A 23,112-nucleotide genomic window follows, 5' to 3' on the forward strand; every position below is an offset into this window, starting at 1 on the left:
CAGTGCGTAACTAGCTAGCTTGGTTACCATCTCTTGCATACTCTCTGGCAGGGGTGTAGCTATGTGGGACCACGGGGGGCCTTGGGCCCCATAGATTTGGCCCTGGACCCCCCTGCCAATGACCCTCTCGACCCCCCCCCCTCCCGCCACCAACCCGCCATCGCTGTCCTTTGCTGGCGGGGGACCCCAACTCCCACCAGCCGAGGTCCTCTTCTTCCTGCGCAAGGCTTCATTCAGTTTCTGAGTAGGACGTCAGACTCAGAAAACTGAACGAAGCCTTGCGTGGGAAGAAGAGGACCTTGGCTGGCGGGGGTTGGGGTCCCCCGCCAGCAAAGGTTGGCGATGGCAATGGCGGGGGAGGGTTGGCGGTGGGAGGGGGGTTGAGAGGGTTGTTGCCAGGGAGGGGGGTCAAAGTTGGTGGCGGGGGGGTCGGCGGTGCCGCCGAGGGGGGGCTAAAATGTGCCCTCTTACCTCGGCCTCTGGCCCCCCCTCCCGCCGAAGTCTGGCCACGCCCCTCCTCTCTGGTGATGGAGTACAGCCTCCTGGAATTTGTTCTCTATTCTAGATCCTCTCTGTGGGGATCACAGGGGACTTGGGTTTCTCTTTATTAAGATTTTCTCAGCATAAGGCTGGGCTCCCGAGTTCACTGAGCGCTTCTGTATCTCGTCATCACCATAACACATTAGTATTACCTAATCAGTGCATCAGGTTTTTTTTTTTTTTGTTACAGTATAATTCCTGCTGATGTATTGCTAGGCCCACAGTCGACACAGCTACAAAGAAACATTTCTGTACATATATTTTTATGCATTTGAAAAGTCTCCTCATAATAAACTTAGCTTTTCAGTGTGATATCCAATCACTTCATTGCTGTTCGTGTAATTGATTACCCACATACTTGATATAGACACCATATTTTAAACCATTCAGGAGTATGAATCTTTCACACAGAATGTTGCCTTTTCATAACATCTTTCACTAGATAACTCATGTATAAACATGATTAGGCTGGCTGGTAGTTGCAGTAGTTTGATCTCGGAGCTGTAAACCTAGAAACCCTGATTCTGTTCTCCTCTTCTCCACTTGCCTCATGATCTTGAGCAAGTTACTTTACTTCTGTCCAGTTGTCACAATTTATAGTAAGCTCTTCATAGTAGGGAATTCTTTAATCATGCAAATTTATACTGTACTACTGCTACTAAACCTTTATATAGCACTACTAGGAGCACACAAAGCTAGACAGACCCATAGAAGTGACAGTCCTTACTCTATATAGACTAGTTGACAGATAGACATTGCACAGACTGGGCCAGCTCAACCATTAGTCAAGACTAGGTGGTTAGCAAAGAACAGCTAACAGGTTGAAGGGTGGCAGACTCAGGAGTAATGTCAGGAAGTATTTTTTCATGGAAAGGGTGGTAGATACGTGGAATACCCTCCCGCAGAAGGTGGTGGAGATGAAAACGGTAATGGAATTCAAACATGCGTGGGATAAACACAAAGGAATCCTGTTTAGAAGGAATGGATCTACGGAATCTTAGCAGAGATTGGGTGGCAACACTGGTAATTGGGAAGCAAAACCGGTGCTGGACAGACTTCTGTGGTCTACTCTCTGATCGTAACTGAATAGATATAAATGGGCTGGAGTGTAAATTTTAAGGGGCTTCGATGTTAACGTCAGAACTTTTAGTACAAGAACAGTACTGGGCAGACTTCTACGGTTTGTGCCCTGAGAATGGCAAAGACAAATCAAACTCAGGTACATATCACATACCATGTAAAATTAGTTTCTCTTGTTGGACAGACTGGATGGACCGTTCAGGTCTTTATCTGCCATCATTTACTATGTTAGTCAAAGCAAAACAATAGACCCTGGTAGCCACACAAATTCAAACAACCATCGCTGAGTATTTCTACCTATAGGAAGGGTGGGCAACAGGGCCGTGCTAACCCGGTAAGCGAGGTAAGCATGGCAGGGGGGCGCCGCCGCACCATGCTCACCTCGCTCGCCCTCCCCCAACATCCCTTTTCTTTTTTTTCTTTTTAAATTTACCTCCGTGGCGGCGGTTCCGGCAGCGCAGCGTCAGGGAAGGAGGCGGCACTCCCAACGTCTCTAGCCTTCCCTTCGCTGTGTTCCGCCTTCTTCTGATGTCAAGGATGACGTCAGAAGAAGGCGGAACACAGCGAAGGGAAGGCTAGAGACGTCGGGAGCGCCGCCTCTTTCCCTGACGCTGCGCTGCCGGAACCGCCGCCACGGAGATAAATTTAAAAAGAAAAAAAAAAGAAAAGGGATGTTGGGGGGCGAGAAGAGGGTGGGCAGTTGAACAATGGGAGCGGGAGGGCAGGGGAGAAATGACAGCAAGGATGCGAAGGGAGGGGGGCATGGATGCGAAGGGGGGGGGAGAAGAGGGTGGGCCAGGCTGGGACATGGGAGAGAGAGGAGCATGGATGCGAGGGGGGGGGGGTCATGGAAGGGAGAGAGGGGAATTGCTGGAAAAGGATGAATGGAGGGGGCAGGGGACAGAGGAGCATGGATTGGGAGGGCAGGGCTCAGGGAGAGAGGGGAATTGCTGGAAAGGGATGAATGGAGGGGGCAGGGGACAGAGGAGCATGGATGGGCATGGATTGGGAGGGCAGGGCAGGGCTCAGGGAGAGAGGGGAATTGCTGGAAAAGGATGAATGGAAGGGGCAGGGGACAGAGGAGCATGGATGGGCATGGATTGGGAGGGCAGGGTTCAGGGAGAGAGGAGAAATTGCTGGACATAGAGGGGAGGGAAGAGAGATGAAGGAGATGAAATGAGGGAAAAGGAAGAGAGGAGAAAAACTGCACATGGATGAAGAAAATAGGCAGAAGCTGAGGACCAGAAATGAAGAAGAAAGGAAAGAAATAAATGGAAAGGAAGCCCTGGAAACGGAGTTAAGAGGACAGATAGCAGCAGAATCAGATACTGGGCCAGCATGATCAGAAAAAGAAAGTCACCAGACAACAAAGGTAGAAAAAAAATCATTTTATTTTCATTTTAGTGTTTGGAATATGTCCACTTTGAGAATTTACATCTGCTATCTTATTTTGCAATGTATAGCAATTTCTTTCTAAGAATATTGCTGACAATTCCTGTCAGTGTGGCAAGTGGTGAGCGATCATTTTCACGGGGGGGGGGCACCGCCGCCACCGCCGCCACCGCCAACTGATAGTCTGCAGGAGGGGCGCCAACTGATAGGCTGCAGGGGGGCGCCAGAGACCCTAGGCACGGCCCTGGTGGGCAATTTTTAAATAGCCCATTTACCTTTGTAAATGGCTTTTGGAAATTGTTCTCATTAATTGTGTGTATGTGATTTATATAAGCGTGATTTCAGGGGGCAGGGGGGATTAGATTGCCTGAAAGGTAATGTGCAGGAGGGTGTCAAGCTGAAGGCTTGTCTACGGTGCTCAATGTCCTTCCTCCAGCTCTACACAGAAGGCAGATGGACAGTGAGGAGCAAGCATAGTTCCTCGGCATGTTAGGCCTGCATTTTCTCCCTTTCCTTTGATGAGTGACTAGTCATGATGGAATCTGTAATAGGAAGTTTTGTTAGAGGGGAAAGAGCAGAACAGTTGTAGTTTTGAAAGACATTAACCACTACCATTATTACCATCACTGTTGATAAACATCACCACAGTACTAGAACACATAGGAGGTGATCTTTATTCTATGGAGAAAACCATCTGGCTATGATGCACATAAACTGTGACAGCCATGGAATTGTGAGGAGTGATGAAAGAGGCAGGTTAAGAATTGAGGGCAGCGCCAAAAAGGTGGGGTTTTAAGGTAATTTGAATATGGCCACGGAGGATGTCAGACACACTGATCCAGGAGCGTCATTCCAGGTATTAAGTGAAGCAAGGTGGAAGATGAATTTGGTGGTAGTGCAGAAGGACACAAATAATAGCAACTTAGCTAAGGAATGGAGTTTCAGAGGAGGTGCATGGGATGAGATGAGAGAGAATAGTTTGTAGATAAAGCAATTGATTAGTCAGTGTAAATACAAAGTGAGGCTTTTACTTGAGACTAGAACTGAATGTGGGAGTGGATAGCGAACTAACATAGGGGTCCTTTTACTAAGCTGTGGTAAAAAGTGGCTTGTGGTAGTGTAGACATGGGTTTTGGGCGCGCACAGAAATATTTTTCAGCGCACGTACAAAAAAATGCCTTTTTAAAATTTTTGCTGAAAGTGGACGTGCGGCAAAATCAAAATTGCCGCATGTCCACTTTGGGTCTGTGACATTACAGCCAGCCATAGACCTAGCAGTAAAGAATTTGGGCTGTAATGACCTACGCGCATCAGATGCCACTTGGCATGCATCCGCAACGCGCATCCGAAAATAAAAATTATTTTTCAGACATGCTTAGCGGATGCGTGCCAAAAATGAAATTACCGCAAAAGGCACACAGTAATCAGGTGGTAAGTCTGTTTTGGTGCATGTTGGGTACGTGTAGAGCCTACCGCGGCTTAGTGAAAGGAGCCCATAGTGACTTGACAAGATAAGTTGTATGGTTGTAGCAATGACTGTGGAAGATAAGCTGCACCAGCTACCTTCTGAATAGACTGAACTACTGAGATTTGGTTCAACGGGAGTCCTGAGAGGAGCAAGTTGCCGTAGACTAAGGGTGAGGTGATGGAGGAGTGGATGGGGGGTTTCGTGGTTTGCTGTGAGAGGAGGGATACATTTTAGAATTGTTAGAGAGCAGGTGACATGATTTTGACCTGCTTTAGGTATGTGTAGAGAATGATACAGAAGTGTTGAGGATGACTTTGAGGTTATGGACTAAGGGGGATTGGGTGAATGGTAGTATCGTCCTTAAAGATGCAGAAGGATAGTGGGAGGGAAGCAGGTTTGGGGAGAAACATGAGAAGCTCTATCTTGGCCATTTTGTGGCTGGATATATAAGTAGCAATGTCAGATAGACAAGCTAAGATCTGGGTGTGGATGCTGGGTAGGAGTTAGATGTAGAGAGGTAAATATGGAAGTCACCAGCATAAAGGTGGCATTGGGAGCCATGGAAGAAGATAAGATCGCCAAGGGAACAAGTGTTAATAGAGAGGAGGAGAAAGAAGTCAAGAATAGAGCTACCATGCGCCTTGTATTATTATTTATAGATATAAATACATAGAACATAAAAACAGAGAAATTGCTGTAATGGGTCAGACCAAGGGTCCACCTAGTCCAGTATCCTGTTTTCCAACAGTAGCCAGTCAAGGTCACAAGCACCTGGCAGAGTCCTAAAAAGTAGCAGGATTTCATGCTACTTAACCTCCGAGATAAGCAGTGGCTTTCCCCTAGGTCTACCTAAATAATGATTTATAGACTTTTCCTCCAGGAATTTGTCCAAACCTCTTTTAAACCTAGCTATGTTAACTGCTTTTTCCACTTGCTCCAGCAATGAGTTCCAGAGCTTAACTATACGTTGTGTGAACAAATATTTTCTCAAATTTCTACTGTGTTTTAAATGTGTTACTATGCAATTTCATGGACTGCCCCCTAGTCTTTGTACTTTTTATTTTATTTATAATAATTTTTAATTACAATCAAGTATAATACTTGTACAGAAGAGTAAAAATACTGGCACAACATTCTTTTACTAAATCAACATTTTTAACAAATCTTCCGCCATATTTACTTAAGTCCACTATTCTGAGATTCAAGATGTTACACAATGGAAATACAATTTTTAATTACAAATTACTTAAAGGAATTTACTTTACATGAATACCCTAATGATTCTAACATTTAACTTATCAAGAGAACCGATATTAACCCCCCCCACATTACTTTTTCCTAGCTGTTAAAAAAGCTGTTAGTTGGGCAGGTTAAAAAAAAACATATTTTATTGACTGATATTTAACAACACACTTATAGGGAAATCTTAAAAAAAAAAAAGTAGCCCCTAATTGAAGGACCCCTGGCTTCATAAGAAGAAATTGTTGACGTCTCCTCTGAGTATCTTTGGAGACGTCAGGAAATATTTAAATTCTCTGTCCCAGAAACATTTTTTCTTTATTCTTAAAGAATAATGTCATTAACCAGTTTTTGTTTGGAGCTAAAGCTACAGTAGCAGTTAATGTTGTTGGTATTACCGAGTCGTTATCTGAAGATTCTAATAGAGCTGAAACATTCAATTCTTGATTATCTTGATCTTGTTGTGATTTTGTAGGCAAATAGTAAATCTGAGAAAATGGAGGTATGGGCCTCTTCAGCCACTCCCAAGTATTTCTTTTACATACTTCCTTAACATATCTCTCGGAAGAATGGTAAATTGTTTAGGAAAGTTTAAGAAACGAAGGTTATTACTCTTTACTGAGTTCTCAAGGAATTCCGTTTTCCTCCTTAAAGATGTTAAATCTTTAATCATGTTCTCTTGATATGATTGTAACTTTTGAACCTATGTTTCATATTTCTTATTTTGTTGCTCTAAAGTCTCCACTTTGAGGTCCACATCTTTTGTTTTCTGCTCTAACACAGATAAATCCTGAGTTAATTTTTGTATTTGAGGACACATTGCTTTCCCTAGGTCCACTATGAGAGTCCATAGGCTATCCAGGGTAACTTCTTTAGGTTTATTAATTGTAATAGAAAATTTTATAGATGTTACCTCCGTTCCTTCAGTCAGGAAAACTTGTTCCAAACTTCCAGTTTCATTTTCCCTCTGTGTCACAGAAGTTGCTAAAGGCTCCATCTGGGCTCTCTGTTCACCAACTGCCCGAATAGTTTCGGTTGATCGTAACGCCTCCCGTCTTTCTTCTCCCGTACCAAACATGGGAGACAGGGTGAAGGACGCCGACAGTGGAGTACTGCTACTCGAGGGTTGAGGAGGAGGTGCTCTTGCATCAGGGCTGAGCAATAGCTCTAGCCCAGGGGACGCTCCGGGGTCTCCATTCACTTCAGGGTCTCCATTCACTCCAGGACGAACCAGCGGGCTCTCCGACGGCAATGGAACCGATACTCTCTGAAAATATGTTTGAATTCCTCCTGTGGAAAGAGTTTGCAGCTGAGGAGCGGTGGAGGAAGGACGGCCCCTTCTCTTCGGCATCTAAAAAAATTAAGATCATCAGAGAGCTAACAGGTAAGTCATGATTCCGCAGCGGCCATCTTGAATCTCTGTTCGTCTTTGTACTTTTTAATAGAGTAAACAATTGATTCACATTCTCCTGTTTCATTCCATTCAGAATTTTCTAGACCTCTACCATTTCTCCCCTCAGACTTTTCTTTTTCAAGCTGAAGAGCCGTTCCATCCCCTTAATCATTGGGTCACCCTTCTTTGTACCTTTTCTAGCTCCACTACCTCTGTTTTTGAATTCGGTGACCAGAATTGCATACCATACTCAAGATGTGGTCTCCACCATGGAATGATACAGATGCATTATGATATTATGTTTTATTCTCAATTTCTTTCCTAATAATTCCTAACATTCTGTTTGTTTTTTTTGGCTGCTGCCGCACACTGAGTAGAAGGTTTTAATGTACTTTATCCATGATGACCCCTATACCTTTTCCTCAATGGTGACTTCTGTAGAACCTAGTATCATGTAGCTATAATCTGGGTTATTCCGCAATGTGCATCACTTTGCATTTGTCTACATTAAATTTCTTCTCCCATTTAGATGCCAAGTCTTTTAGCCTCCCAAGGTTCTCCTGCAATTTCATGCAGTCTGAGTGTGATTTAACAACTTTGAAAAGTTCCATGTCATCTGCAAATTTGATCACCTCGCTCACTGTTACTATTTCCAGTAGTAGACCTGCAGTTTCACTGTTGAGTTCTTTCAGATTTATCACTCTTTAATTTGTGGATTTGGTTTATTATTTCTTCCAGGTTCACTGAGATTTCTTTCAGTTCCTCTGTACTGCCACCCTTAAATACCATTTTTTTTGGCACAGGTAGCTCCTGTATATCCTTCTCAGTAAAGAACAAAGCAAAGAATTAATTTATTCTTTCCATTGTAGCCTTGTCCTCCCTGAGTGCTCTTTGATGATCCTTGATGATCTAATGGTCCAACTGACTCCCACACAGGCTTTCTGCTTCTAATATACTTGAAAAAGATTTTGTGTTGGGATTTTGCCTGTACATCAAGTTTCTTTTCAAATGCTCTTTTGTATCCTTCTTTATCAATGCCGTGCATCCTCTGTGACAGTGCTTGTGCTGCTTCCTTTAACTGCTAGCTAAATTGATGTTGTGGTAAACTCTAAAATAGCAACTTTAAATAGTAAACTATACTCTAAAACAGCTTTTATATGAAGCTCCAACAGAGACTTAAAATGCTAAACCATACTATCTCCTTTGCTAAATATAAATAAGCAGAGTAACTTAAAATAAAGACACTGGAATTACCTATTTGACCACAAGTCTACCTTGTCCCAAGTTTGAATGAAATTTCCCAGCAGGTAATATACTCACCAGTGAAATTATCTTCTTCTCAGCAGGACCTCTTTTAGCACTACTTTGAAAGAGGTTTTAGATGACTGACTATCTGGTCCCTATATATTATATAATGTTTGAAGTAATATGCAGCATCATATAAGCATATTTTAATGAACCATATGGGGATACCAAAGATTGCAACATTCTCTGAGGTACAAAAATCTAAAAGACTTTACCTGGCTATATATTTATCCCAAAAAAGAGGCTCCGAATTACAGAAGGTGACTGTATGCCTTGCTGTGTGGATAAGGTGGTTGGCAAGCTAACACTGAGCCGATGTAATAGAGTGTCTGGCCAGAGTCCAAGCAGACTTAATGCTGATGCAAATTCAACACGTAGATCCAATGTGCTAGACGTGTCTACTGCCATTCTCATTCAAAAAGCACATGTAACCTCACAGGACCACCAAGCGTGTAAATGTATGCCAACCTGACCGCACCTCGTCTAGCACAATGGTCTCACCACACTGAATTTAATTAAAAAAAAAAAAAGGTAATAATAGATTACATTAATTCTTGCTTTCTGTAGCATATAGAGATGTTTTGGGCACATCTAGTCCTGGTCCCAGTCCTCAAATGCACATGTCTTCCAACTTCCTGATTCCAATTATGAATTACTTTGCCAATAGCAGGATAAAAGGACATAATACAACACAGTAATAGCTCTTAGAAATGTAGAAGGGTAAAGGAGAACTGAGTCCAATGGGTTGACAACAGTGGATATCCTGTCCTCTTTACCAGGGAACCAACACAACAGTGTTTGCTTGTTTTGATGATGTCAATAATGAGAGTGTACAGGAAAATTATATTCTTTGCACAGAGCAGTAAAGTCTTTCAGCCGGGAGTCCTGCAGGATATGTCTTGGACTGCAGCTCTTCAGCTGGAGAATATATAAACGAGGGCAGGTCTGGATTGTTGCACAGGCACTGCTGTGATCTCATACTCCCAACAGCCTACAAGAGGATCCCCAAATCAACCAAGTGTGAGATAGAAGATGTCTAGATCTGCAAATGCAATGGGAAAAATTAGAGAAAGGAACAATATGCAAAAGATGGGCCAGATAATAATTCCCCACCTGAGCCCCCCTCAAAGGAGACCCAGCTTAGACATGAATCTGATCTGAGCCAGCCTTTTGCATGTAATAGAATAAGTACTTTGAACATTCAATGAAACAATGTTAATGCCACTAGGCATTAGCAAAGAACTCAAATAAAAGAAAATGAAATAAAACATAAAGAAGAAGAAAGAGTGGAAAAATGGTATGTATGAATCTTCTGCATCCAGCTACTTAACTTATTTTCAAGTACGATAAAGAACAAACCAGAAAACTTTCTACCCTGAACAGGGTGGCCCGTTGAAGAGGATGCCATACGGAGCTCCTCTTTAGAAGCCCAGATAGCCTGAACCACTCATTTTTAGACCTCAAAAAAACTCGGGCATCCTCCGCCATGGCAGAGCCCACCATTCAACAATGTCCTGTGTTATAACTTAGAATTTGTGAGCAAGAGCCTAGGAGGCAGCCATCTTTGGTCCTGGGATCAGAACTCACACAAAAAAGCTGTAGCAACCAAGACAACAAACCTAATCAACAGAAACGCAATTGCTCCAACTAATGTTTGGCACAATATTCTATTACAGATTAGATTAATGCCATTTTATGCTGTCTTTCATAAAGCTTTATGTAACACCCCTTTGCCTGGGCGTCCAAGAGGGCTGGAGTCCCTGAGAAGGGCACACTCCATCAGACCCTCACTCACTCATTTGGAGTGCGGTGCCTCCACCTGGGGAAATAAATGTTAGTGGATGGATGATCCTCTTCTCCCCCACGAAACTCAAAGTTAAGGTCCAAATCTCTGTGGGAAATAAGACTGGGAGTTAAAATAGGCTGTCTGTGGGGAGACAGCCATATACCTTTTAATCCAAATAGGGCCGCCAAGAGACTGGGTCGGGCCCGGGGCAAGGCCGCCTCCCGAGGTCGCTGCCACTGCTCCCCCCTCCGTCCGCCACTGGGCCGGGCCCCCTGCATTGAAGTCGCAGCGCCTCTAACCTCTGTGTGAAAGAGCTGCAGGCAGCAGAGCAGCAGATCTCTTCATTTCGGCCCTCCTTAACTCCTTGTCTCCCGCCCTCGCGGAAGTTACGTCAGACGAGAGCGGGACTAAGGGAGGGAAGAAGGCCCGAAGGGAGGCGATCTGCTGCCCTGCTGCCTGCAGCGCCTTTACACGGAGGTGAGAGGCGCTGTGATTTCAATGCAGGGGGCCTGGCCCGGTGGCAGATGGTTGACTAGGGTGGGTGGGACTGCGGCGCTGGGCCCCTCTTGGAGTCCTGGGGAATTTTGTCCCCCCTGATCCCCCCCCTCTCGGCGGCTATGAATCCAAATGACCAGTTCACAGTCAGCAGCTTAAAACTCAAACAGTTTATTCTTCAACATCAAACCACAGGAACATCCAACTGTATGAACTCTTCATTAAATAGTACAATCCTTAAGTAAATCTTCCTCTGGTATTCCCCCAGCGGAACCCCTGCATTCTTCTCCTAATGGGGTATATGTTACAAGGCACTCTTAAGCAAGGGTATTTACACTTTGTACAACTCCAGTCAGTTCCTGGCCCCAAAGACAGTGTTCCAAAGGTTGTGCTTCTTTCTATGCTTTAGGTTCAGACCTTCCTGGTGTAACCCAGTCCACCCAGGGTGACCTTTGCATTGGCTCACCCTGACTACGGGATGGTCACTCCCTGGCTCCGATCCCACGCTCCTGGGCTGGGTCTCTCCACTGGCCACCCAGCGCTCTCCTTCACAGTTAACAGCAACTCTCCTTTTCCTTAGCCAATGGATTCACTTCTTATTGTTGATGTACTTAAAGAAACTGCTAGAGGACAAAACCAACTACCCAATAAATAACACCACGTGCACATATCCAAACCAAGTTTCAGACGTAGTGGAGCCCAACTCCAAAGTCCAAACATTGGGCTCCTGCTGAATGCATCTTGCATAATAAGGATCCATTATCATTCTGCCATCACAAGATGAGTTCTAGGTGGTTATGAGTCAGGCAGATTGTGGGGGGAAGTACACAGTCCTGAGTGATCAGGCAGAAATTTCTTTACCTCCTCCAAGAGGATCCCATGCAATTGATTTGTCTCCATCCACTTTCAACTTTGCAGGGTACATTAAGGAATATCTATAATCACTGTGCTTAAGCACCTTGATGATCTCATCAAAGCTCTGCCTCTGATTTTGTAATGAATCACAACAAGAAAAAAAAAAAACCCTGTTGGTGCCAGGATCTCTCTCTCTCTCTCTCTCTCTCTCTCATGCTCCTGACCGGACCTGGGTGATCATGTCCCGACAGGAGCAGGAGAGAGAAAACTGGCGCTGGGCCCCCCTTGGAGGCTGGGGAGGACCCAGACACAGCAGGGTGGTGGGAGGCCCTGCCAGTAGAAGAGATCTTCCTCCAGCACTGCTCTTCTTCACAGTCTGCTGCATTGCCTTCTAAGCGGCTGATTTCCCCTCAGGCCGTGCATGTTCAGTTTTGATACCGAGCATGCACGACCTGAGAGAAAAAGCAGCTGCAGGGGCAGGCCACGTGGCAGACAGAAGAAGAGCAGCGCTGGAGGAAGATACTTCTGCTGGTGGGGCCTTGGGATCCCCGCCAGCCAAGGTATTACAGTTGCAGCGGGCTGTGGTGGGTGGTAGCAGGTGGGGCGGCGGCAGCAACAATCCTATGGGAGGGGGGCAGCGGAGGTGGCAGTGGCTGCGACGATCCTGGGTGGGACCGAGCCCAGCGGCGGCGGCCCTGCCCCGGACCTGGCTCAGTCTCTCAGCAGCCCTGGGGACACCTCATGAAGCTTATAGGTATGAGTACAATTAACCTTTCTGAAGACACTTCCCCATACAGCTGATCAGAATCACATCGGAGGAAATATTTTTCAATGGGACATATGTTCAAGCTGTGGAATTTATTGCCTGAGGATGTGGTCAAGGCATCTAACATAGCTGAGATTAAAAGAGGTTTGGATAATTTCCTAGAAGAAAAGTCCATAAATAATTATTAGCCAGGTAGCCTTAGGGAAAGCCTCTGCCTATCCCTGGGAGTGAGCAATATGAAAATTGATCTACTCTGTGGGATCTAGGATCTACCAGGGGCTACTTGGTGAACTGAACTGGACTGATCTCTGTCAGAGACAAGTTGTTGGGCTTGATGGACTTTTTTTTTTTTAATAACCTTTTATTTTTGCATTTTCACAATTTATAACATGTATAAATTTATATCCAAATGCAGAAGATCTAACAATAAAGTGTAACCTTTTCTATAACTACAGTACTCTAAATCACAGTATGCCCCACCTTCCCATAGATATACTCCTCCCCCTCCTCTCTATCCCACCATCAATAAACCACAACATTGGTAGAGGTCACCTGCTATTTCTTCCCAGCGACCTCTCACCATAGTACCAATTCCCTTCCTCTCCTTTTGGCAGAATCTTGAACCCACCCCCCTCACCTCCCCAGGTCAGCATGTCCAGGAACTAGGATCAACAATTACTTAGTTAATAGAGTGCTTCAAGCTTTGTGAGGAAGGGCCTCCCATACATAATGCCAAGTCTGTTGAAAAGTCCTCCAGAGTTTTGGAGAGCCCTTCCTAGCATCTCATCTCTCAGGTTTCAATAGATGGTGCATGTCATTCTTCCATTCCATCATTGTGGGCACCTGAGCTTGTCTCCAGTTTCTTAAAGTACATTTACGGGTCAAAACAAACACCTTTTTAAACAGATTGTTTGCTCCTTTCCTCAATCCCAAAGAGACAAAATTGGAAAATAATTGCACATCCGCCCGCATTGGGATATGTCTATGCAACAAAATATATAGGTATGCCAAAATATTCTTCCAGAACACTTTTATACAATAACAGGACAAAAACATATGTGTTAAAATAGCTGGAGCATAGTGGCATTGGTGACATTTTGCCGACTCTGCAATTCCAACTTTGAATGCCTTTCCCGGAGCCAGTAAAAGCATATATTGCTGCTGTTGTATTGGCACTAATCTCACCAATGTTTTAATATGTTTCATAAGAAGACAAAGTCCAGCACCCATTACCTGCTCCCAAGACGAAGTTCTACATTCCAAACAGCAGCCAGAGCCTCGTAGTCCCAGGGTATCTGAGATACCCCCAGACTACATTGATAGAACGAAAACCTTGCTTTAATCTGTCATGACAAGATGAAAGTTTCCGTTAGTTTATCAGCCATATCTTCCACCAGTGCCGAGTGATCTAGACTTTCAATATGTTTTACTTGGCCATAAGTGTACCAGTCCCTTGCTTGAAGGAATCCAGCAGTCTCTAAATTTGTAAACGATTTCACAGTCCCTTTTTCTGTTATCATATCCTTTACATAGCCAAGTTCCTTCTGTTGCCATCATTGCAAGTATCATTTAGACCCATCTGGATCTAGGTCTTTGTTGCCTCTCAATGGCGATAATGTTGTAACACGCGGAGAGACCTGCATTCGTCTGCACAACCAATGCCAGGCTTGTCTCATTGACTTCAGGATTGGGTGCAATCTTATATTGAATGCCAAATGTAGAGCTTTGACTTGCAGGATAAAAGATGCACTGGCGCCAGCAACTGTTGCTCTACGGAGAGTGGTGTAAAACGTTGAGAACCGTTAATCCAATCCACCAGGTGCCACATCAAACATGCCACATTATAGTATCGAAGATCTGTGAGGGTCAACTCCCCTCACCCCATAGGTAATGCCAATTGTTGAATAGCAGTGCGAGGTTTCTTACTCTTCCAAAAGAAATTTTCGTAAAGCGGTACAAAATTTTTTATAACCCTTATTAGGAACATCGGGAAAGTCTGAAACACATATAACCACTTATGGAACAGCACCATCTTGAACAGCGCTTTTCGACCCCGCAGACCCAATGACAGGGGAATCCATAATGTCAGAACGTCTTGTGATTTATGCAAGAGGATAGTGAGATTTTCAGCATATGCTCTAGCCACAGATGCAGTCAGATAAATCCCGAAATACTTAATATGTCCCACTTTTTAAAGTGGAAAGATCTCAGCCCAGTCCACATAGCCATAGCCACCTATGGCTGTGGCCTCAGATTTATCTAAATTTAAACACAGTCCAAAAATGTGGCCATGTTGTCATATAAGCGATAAGATGTTTGTCAAAGATTGGTTGGGACCTGTTAACAGTAACAGCAAGTCATCAGCAAATGCCATGCCCCACTCACCAGAATGGTCACTGTCTTGATCTTATCTTCTTCTCCAACTGCTCACTGTCCAGTTTCTGTGCCTCAGCTCTTCCCCTCAATGACGATCATATGATAACTTTCACACTTAAACATCCTTCTCTCCATTCCTGTCCAATCTCAACCAATACATTTAGGCTATTGACCCTTCTACTCTATCCTCCAGTGTTTCAAATATCTTCTCAACCACTATGTTATCCAAGTCTGTCAATGAGGCTGTCTCTTCCTATAATACTACTCTGTCCTCTGCTCTGGATACTCACGCTCCTCCCATTGCCTGCTCGGTAAGGCGTACCAAACCCCAGCCTTGGCTGACCTCTAGAATCCGTTACCTACCTTCCTGTGCCTGCTCTGCCAAACTCTTTTGGCTGAAATCCCATGCCCATGCTGACTTCATGCATTTCAGATTCTTGCTGACCTCCTTCCAATCTGCTCTTTCATTTGCCAAACAGGACTACTACATCCAGTTGACAAATTATGTTGGCGCAAACTCTCTGTTTGCCTCTGGTCCTGGTAGCCCCAGCAATGTAAGATTATTTCTTTGGGCCCTATTTTCCAAATTGTCCACTTTTTTGTAGCAGCTCCTACAGTTGTTTACTACTATAGCCCACATTAATCTCCACGCTAGCATATCTATCCTCCAAATGGTTTGCACACTGTTGAGTATCATCCAGCTCCAACCCCATACTGTCTAACCTCTCAAGGGCTGAATTGATTTTATCAAAAAATTGTTGCAGCTTCCTACTACTACTACTACTTAACATTTCTAGAGCGCTACTAGGGTTACGCAGCGCTGTACAATTTAACAAAGAGAGACAGTCCCTGCTCAAAGAGCTTACAATCTAATAGACAAGTGAACGGTCGGTCCAATAGGGGCAGTCAAATTGGGGCAGTCTGGATTCACTGAACGGTAAGGGTTAGGTGCCGAATGCAGCATTGTTGCTTCCACCGCTGCCGAGACCTCAACAATAATCTCTGCTATCCATTTGGAACTGACTGTCAGGCTGGGAGGTCCCGGAACCACCGCCATCTTGGCCTCTCCTAGTTTATCGCAGTCTCAATCTTTTCTCAAAATTCTTGTGGCCATAAAGCACATCTGTGGCACCACCACACAGCACTGCTATACAAGAGCCCAGAGGAACATGTGGGGTAAACGTTTTAAGTTTAAATGCCGATTTTATGGTAATAAATGGAGCAGGGAGCAGAGCAGAAGAACTCGGCGTCTGCTCGTCCGCATGGTGTCACCGGAAGGCACTTGATGGGCTTTTAATACGTCTTATGTTTGTCTTCATGTGAACCATCCTGAGATCGTATTTGAATACTTGTATATTAAATTTTTAAAAAAATCTCCTCTACCCTCCTCTCATCGCTCCCAGGGCAGAACGTAGGAGAAATTCCTTTATAAATCTAGGCTTACTAGAAGTTCTGAGATATGTCCTCAACATTGATAAAATGTGAATTTGAAAATCTTTCTCTCTTATGGTTTCTTTTCACTCACTCACTTTTTCATATTTTGACAATTCTTTTAAATGAAACCGTCTTACATTAAAATGGAAAGTGCTGCACTTTTACAGCCCTTGCACATCAACCACAATAAGTGGAGGAGTGGCCTAGTGGTTAGAGCACTGGTCTTGACATCTAGAGGTGGCCAGTTCAAATCCCACTGCTGCTCCTTGTGCTCTTGGGCAAGTCACCTAACCCTCTATTTCCTTAGGTACTAACTTAGATTGTGAGCCCTCCAGGAACAGAGAAATACCCGCTATACCTGAATGCAACTCAACCTTGAGCTACCACTGGAAAAGGTGTGAGCAAAAATCTAAATAAATAAAATGAAAACATAAGGGCCTCCAAAGGTGGATCTAATCAGTGCCTCATGTTGCTTGTTGAGACTGTGACAGATTTCTTGAATTTACAATTCTTTCCGAAGTTGGTGGTATCCCTTTAAAACTGGAAGCTGGGAGATAGAAACGAAGCATGGCATAGTCTCTAACCCAGTTCTCAAAGATGTTATTATAAAGGAATGTAGGCTGAGCCCATGAATACAAGTTAACTCCTTCACATAAATACTGAGAAGCAGATTGTGTAATTTCTACAGAATTCTTTCCACGGAATGGGTGTCTAACCACTGGTTTAACTAAGAAGCCCCAGAGCTTCCAAGTAACTCACTTTAAGGAGGGAGGCTTTTGACTGGTGCTACTTTTTGGACTTAATATACTTTCAGTACATTGTGATCGCTGTAGTCCCCGTTTCTAACAATGTGAGATTAACACTGCAGTTATCAGAATGCTGTAGGATTGGGTTGCCAGGAAGCCAGGACTAGCCCAAAAACTCTGTTCCTGAACTGACTCGCTTGGCAGCTCTGGAACTTGGAGGTGGCTCTGAACCTGGACCTGGAAGTATACTTAATAGGCCTGTTTTTCAGGATATTTGTAAAGAATATGCATGAGATAGATGTATATGCTTACAGTAGGCCTCCAATGTTGGCAAATCTACATAAGTACATAAGTATTGCCATACTGGGACAGACCAAAGGTCCATCAAGCCCAGCATCCTGTTTCCAACAGTGGCCAATCCAGGTCACAAATACCTGGCAAGATCCCCAAAAAGTACAAAACATTTTATGCTGCTTATCCCAAATCTACCTAATTTGGATTCATTGTTGCTGTTCTGGTTAGGTGTGTCTCCGGGACTCGGCTATGAAAGTCTACTGTAAGTTACAGAGTGAAAAACTGACATTTCCCAGAAGATTGGTTGTATTCTATGAAGTAACTAACAGCACTGTATCCATTTATTTATGTGAAACATACATAGCTGGGGTTGTTTTAAACGCAGTTGACTTGACTGTTTGGATTAAGCTGAGAGCAGGAAGATTCCAGGGGAACCACCTGATTGCGTGAAATTGTGCATGCTGTCTCTTTCTCACATCCCCAGTGTGGAAGTTCTGACAGGCTGATCCTCAAAATGTAACTCTGGTGCTAGAGGCGATTAGTGCCAGACTAGCATTGGCGTTTGTGAGCACAGAATTCTCAGAGGGCTCTAGTGTGGGAGACAATATGCACACCAAAGATTAGTGCAAATAGCATGCAAAAGTAGTCAAATGGATGTTAATGAGGTCATTTCCTGTTCCCTCCCCATACTCAGGGGAACAGCGCACAAAACAAAGCCGTCCTTACGGCTGAAAACCTAACGCCAGCTCGGAGCAGGCGTTACGGTATTTGAAGAGGAGGATTTCTCATGATTCTTTCTTTAAAATCTATGGGTTTGATTACTTTTGGAAGTGGAAGAAAGCCTGTGCGAGCCTGTAAGCACCGGTTCCACAAAATAAATGTGCATGAGTCTGAGGAAACCTAAAAGTGAAAGCAGACATTAGCACCTGTTTCCGGCATTAAATATAAGCCTTCCAGTTAAGAACACTTTTGAAAAGCTTATATTTAAAGGCGCTGAAAACAGGCGCTAATGTATGCTTCATGTTCGGGTTTGCCTGGCGCATGCACACGAGCTGAGCTTACCATGAATCTCTTCTGCGCATGTGCCAGGCATGTTGCCTCCTTGCTTTTGCTCTTACAGCGCATTTGAATACCATTTCCTTTGAGCATTGGTGAGCTAGTTTTCTGTGCTGTTCTGGTGGTATGGGTTCTGTGCTGTTGGCTTTACCGTAAGAGTTCTGAGCATCAGCCTGCTGGTTTGTTTCAATGTCCTTCTTCCAAAGCGGGAGTTCGAGTAGCTGATACCAAATAGCTCCTGTTGAACTGATTTTGTGGGAACTAAGTATTCTAAAAAAATATCTAACATTATCCATGGCGTTGTGCTCTCCGTGCTAGGTCTTATCAAAGAGCACACAGAGTACTAATGATCTGATGGAGTTCTGTCGGTGGTCAGAGAATCCTGGACTACTCAAAGAAAATAAGTTATCTTAGCGGGGTTTAAAAAGGGCCTGGATGGCTTCCTAAAGGAAAAGTCCATAGACCATTATTAAAATGACTTGGGGAAAATCCACTGCTTATTTCTGGGATAAACAGCATAGTAACATAGTAGATGACGGCAGAAAAAGACCTGCACGGTCCATCCAGTCTGCTCAACAAGATAAACTCACATGTGCTACTTTTTGTGTATACCTTACCTTGATTTGTACCTGTCCTTTTCCGGGCACAGACTGTATAAGTCTGCCCAGCACTATCCCCACCTCCCAACCACCAGCCCCGCCCCCCACCACCGGTTCTGGCACAGACCGTATAAGTCTGCCCAGCACCATCTCCGTCTCCCACCACCGGCTTTGCCACCCAATCTCATCTAAGCTTTTTAGGATCCATTCCTTCTGAGCAGGATTCCTTCATGTTTATCCCACGCATGTTTGAATTCCGTTACCGTTTTCGTTAACGGAATTCAAACATGCGTGGGATAAACATGAAGGAATCCTGCTCAGAAGGCATAAAATGTATTGAGCTTTTTTGGGATCTTGCCAGGTATTTGTGATTTGGATTGGCTACAGTTGGAAACAGGCTGCTGGGCTAGATGGACCTTTGGTCTTTCCCAGTGTGGCAATACTTATGTACTTAAGGCCTTATTAAAAATAATTAAATAAGAGAGAGAGAGAAAAAGAAAAAGAGAAAGCGATCAGGGGAATTTTATAAAAGGTGCTCAAAATTCAGTGCTGGAAAAAATCATCGCTAGCGAGATTCTATAAATGGTGTGTACCCTTTATAGAATCCCACTTAGCGCTGATTCCCACACCTAGTTTTTGGTGCCAGACTTATGCCTGCTGAAACCTGGTGTAAATGCTGGTGCACAGAGGCAGTGCTCCGTAACAATTCGTGTAACTTTTTTGGAACGCCAAGACGTGCCCCTGCCCCTCCCCCTTTTGAATTATGTGCCATTAGAGTTAGGTGCCATGTTTTACAGAATAGCGCACAGCCAGATGCATGTGCAAATTTTAATGGTTGTTAGCAGCCAGTTATTAATGGTAATTGGATCGTTAGCCAATTAATTTGCATGCATATCTCAGGAGTGCGCCCAAATTTTATCATGCAAATCTAGGCGCCATATATAGAATCCGAGGGAATGTGTATTAACATTTACAACTGAGCAGCTCAGCAAAACTGTTTCTTTTTAAGTTAGCTAAAGTAACGTCTGCCAGAACTGGAAAAATGTGAAAAAGCTTTGAAAAAATGTTAGTCACTTTGATATTGTACCTACAATGAGGGCAAAGAATAGGTGAGGTGACTACTGGAGATCACTGATAAGTTGTTATGACATGCCAGTGTGTGGGATTTGAGCACAGAAAATACAGGCAACCGCCGAAGGTGCCAAATTACCCAGATCAAATAGCAGCCTTACTTTAGAGCTATGGCACTCCGCCACCACTCCATTCCTCTTTCTGTTCCTGTGTTCCTATGCCAAAAGCATAAATTCAACCTGGGAAGGGATAAGTCCCACTGTTTTGAATGTTTTATGTTCTTTATTGTGAGCCAGGTTGGGTAATGGCCGAATATTATTTGCGTGCAGTGGCATAGGAAGGGGGGAGGGGCGGTCCGCCCCGGGTGCACGCACTCAGGGGGTGCCGGCCCCGCTGGTTCCCTGCTCTCTCTGCCCCGGAACAGGTTACTTCCTGTTCCAGGGCAGAGAGAGCAGGGAACCAGCGGGGCCGACGCAGCTCTGAGTGACGTGCACTCGGGGCGGATCGGCCCTCCCGCAGGTAAGAATGCGGTCCGGCGGGGGGGGGGGTCACGCCGCAGGGGGGGGTGCGCAGCGGCAACCCGCCCTGGGTGCCATTAGCCCTCGCTACGGCACTGTTTGCGTGTACTACCCCCATCATATGCAAACGCAATGCATATTCATGGGGCATATTGTAAAAACATAGTGGCCAGATGGCTCCTTAGGATCAGGTTGAGAACCAATGAGCTCTGGGTATAAAGCAGTGTTAGACAGTGCTAACTTTAAAGCTACAGACAGGGTTCCGACTTCTTTTCTTCAACATTTTATTGAAACATTTTTTAACATGTTATAAACATAACAGAATAAACCACCTACTTTATAACAATTATCAAAACATGCAACTTAACTTGATTTTTAGATTTTTATATGTCTGCCAGCATATAATAAAACATCTATTGATCTGTGGACATTTTTGCTTTGCATCTTATTTTTTTTTTTTTAAGGTATTGGACCAAGACATCCTCAAGGAAGAGCCCATTAGACTTTGTTTTCTGGCCAAATTCTATCCAGAAAAAGTGGCAGAAGAGCTGGTTCAGGAAATCACCCAACATCTATTCTTCTTGCAGGTCAGTGAAACCCTGGGGATTCTCATTATCCCCTGCCTATTATGCTTGTATTTTTAAAGTTAGATTGTAAGCAAAGTGGGGAAAAAAAGTGTGCCCTTTCTATGCTCTCCTCAGGGGCAGTGGAATGGTTCATTGGTTGGTGGGGTCAAGCTCCACCCCAAACTGTGCTCCTAGCTCTCACCACTGATTTTGATGACATTTTTTTCTTCCATACTGGGATCATGAACCTTTTCCCTCCCTACTTCCCCCAACAGTCTAGCACCTCTGTTTTCCCTCTCTATCACCTTTCCCAAAAGTCCAGCCTCTTCTTCCTCTCCCTCTCTGTCTGTATCCAGTGTCTACCATTTTCCCTTCCATTTACTGGGCCTGCTGCTACCCTCCGCCTTCCAGAGGGAGCAAAGTAGATTCAGCACCGGTGCTGGGCCTAGCTGTACAGGCCTGCGGTCATGCACTGCTTAATCCTGCCTCCCTCCAAAGTGGGACTTCCTGGGGGGGGGGGGGGGTTGTGGCAGGATGTGATGGCTCCTGTTTTTCTAGACCCCACTGTGGCATTAGATCCATTTTGCTCTTCTCTTCCAGAAGGGGGAGGGCAGCAACAATGGCAATAGTAGTAGGAAAAGAAGGGATGTACCACTTCTGCCTCCCACCGCTATCCTAGGCAGACGCCTAGTTCGTAGTAGCCAGTGAGCTGGGCTTGGCTCAAACTTTTGGTGAGGCCATGGCCCCTGTGGCCCACTCCATTCTGCTGCTTATGATTCTTCCCCAGGGGTTTAAATCAACTTGGATTCATCTCATGTGCTCCAGTAGTATCCTCTGCAGGCTTTGGCCTGGATAAACTTCATGTTTTCATAACTTTTCCTTCCTTGCTCCTGTAGAGCAAACACATGAAACCTGCCAACACTGTGCTTCCAGGTGCAGGTTAATAAGCTATTTGTTCAAACAAGCCTTCCCTGCGGCCTGCCTTCCTCTATCCCCTTTTGTTTACCAGTCTTTGCCTTCCTCACTGGTTTTATTGTTGGAAAGTGCCTTGAAAAACAAATAAATCTCCCTCTAGAAGATTTCTATATATTTCATGCTGAAGCCTGTTTTATTTTAAACAGTGACTTGTGAGAAACCAATAGATATTTTTAATTCTTGACACTAATGATAGGATGTAGTCTCATGTTTGTACTCTTAAAATTTTTCACTGTGGCCTTTTGTGATGAAAGTATGCTCTGCCCTTATCTGGATTCTATACAGGGTGCAGTCAGGGATGGATTTCAGATTTTGCTATTAGTGTCATCCTGTTTTTTTGTTCCCTACATTTCTAAGACTTCTACGGTCTGTGCCCAGAGAAAGGCAAGGACAAATCAAACTCGGGTATACATATAAAGTATCACATACCATGTAAAATGAGTTTATCTTGTTGGGCAGACTGGATGGACCGTTCAGGTCTTTATCTGCCGTCATTTACTATATTACTATGATAAGGCTTTCAATCATGCCAGGGATCTCCCGTGCTCCTGCAGCCCTTACCCAGACCTCTGATTCAATTCCTGCCCTGTCCTATGAGCCTTACTTCAGGTTTCCCTGCTATTAATAGACAAAAGAATACAAGCCCTGTGCTTACAGGAACTACTGCTGCTCTGCCTCTACACATGGATGTCCATGGGAGGGATGGGTTCTTTGAGCCAGTGGTGTAGCTATGGGTGGGCCTGGATGGGCAAGGACCACCCATTCTTAGCTCAGGCCCACCCTGTCTGGCCCCTGAAGACAATTCAGCTTTGGCTGCCTTGCTCCCCTCTCTGCCTCTCTTTCACATCTGCATCTGGCATTGCCCAAAGCCCGGCAACTCCCTTCCTCTCTCTGAGCTTCCTCTTTCCTAGTGTACCTCGCTCCTTTATGGCTGCTGCCCGCACTGGCCTTGCATCTCGCCAGAGAGGAAACAAGGAATTGATGTTAGTGAGGGTGGGACACAACAGAGGGAAGCCTGCGAGGCTGATGCAGGCAGTGGATGTGCATCACTGCCACTGCCTGTGAAAAAGCTGAGGTACACCAGGGGCAGTTGCCAGTTTGCAGGTGCGGGGGGGGGGGGGGGGGGGAGGGGGCAAATGCCAGATCCGGTTGGACCCT

At 44.7% G+C, this 23,112-nt stretch overlaps 1 protein-coding gene across 4 annotated transcripts in view; it reads left to right on the forward strand.

The window, feature by feature from the left end:
- Window positions 1–23,112, forward strand: part of LOC115456574 (merlin-like) — a 139,077-nt gene that overhangs the window by 18,381 nt on the left and 97,584 nt on the right. For all 4 annotated transcript variants that reach the window (XM_030185748.1, XM_030185747.1, XM_030185750.1 and 1 more), the window contains one exon: window positions 20,878–21,000. In XM_030185748.1, the coding sequence (XP_030041608.1) occupies window positions 20,878–21,000 (123 nt within the window). The remainder of the gene's footprint in view (window positions 1–20,877; window positions 21,001–23,112) is intronic.

This window comes from Microcaecilia unicolor, chromosome 13 (assembly GCF_901765095.1).
Source record: "Microcaecilia unicolor chromosome 13, aMicUni1.1, whole genome shotgun sequence".
NCBI lineage: Eukaryota > Metazoa > Chordata > Amphibia > Gymnophiona > Siphonopidae > Microcaecilia > Microcaecilia unicolor.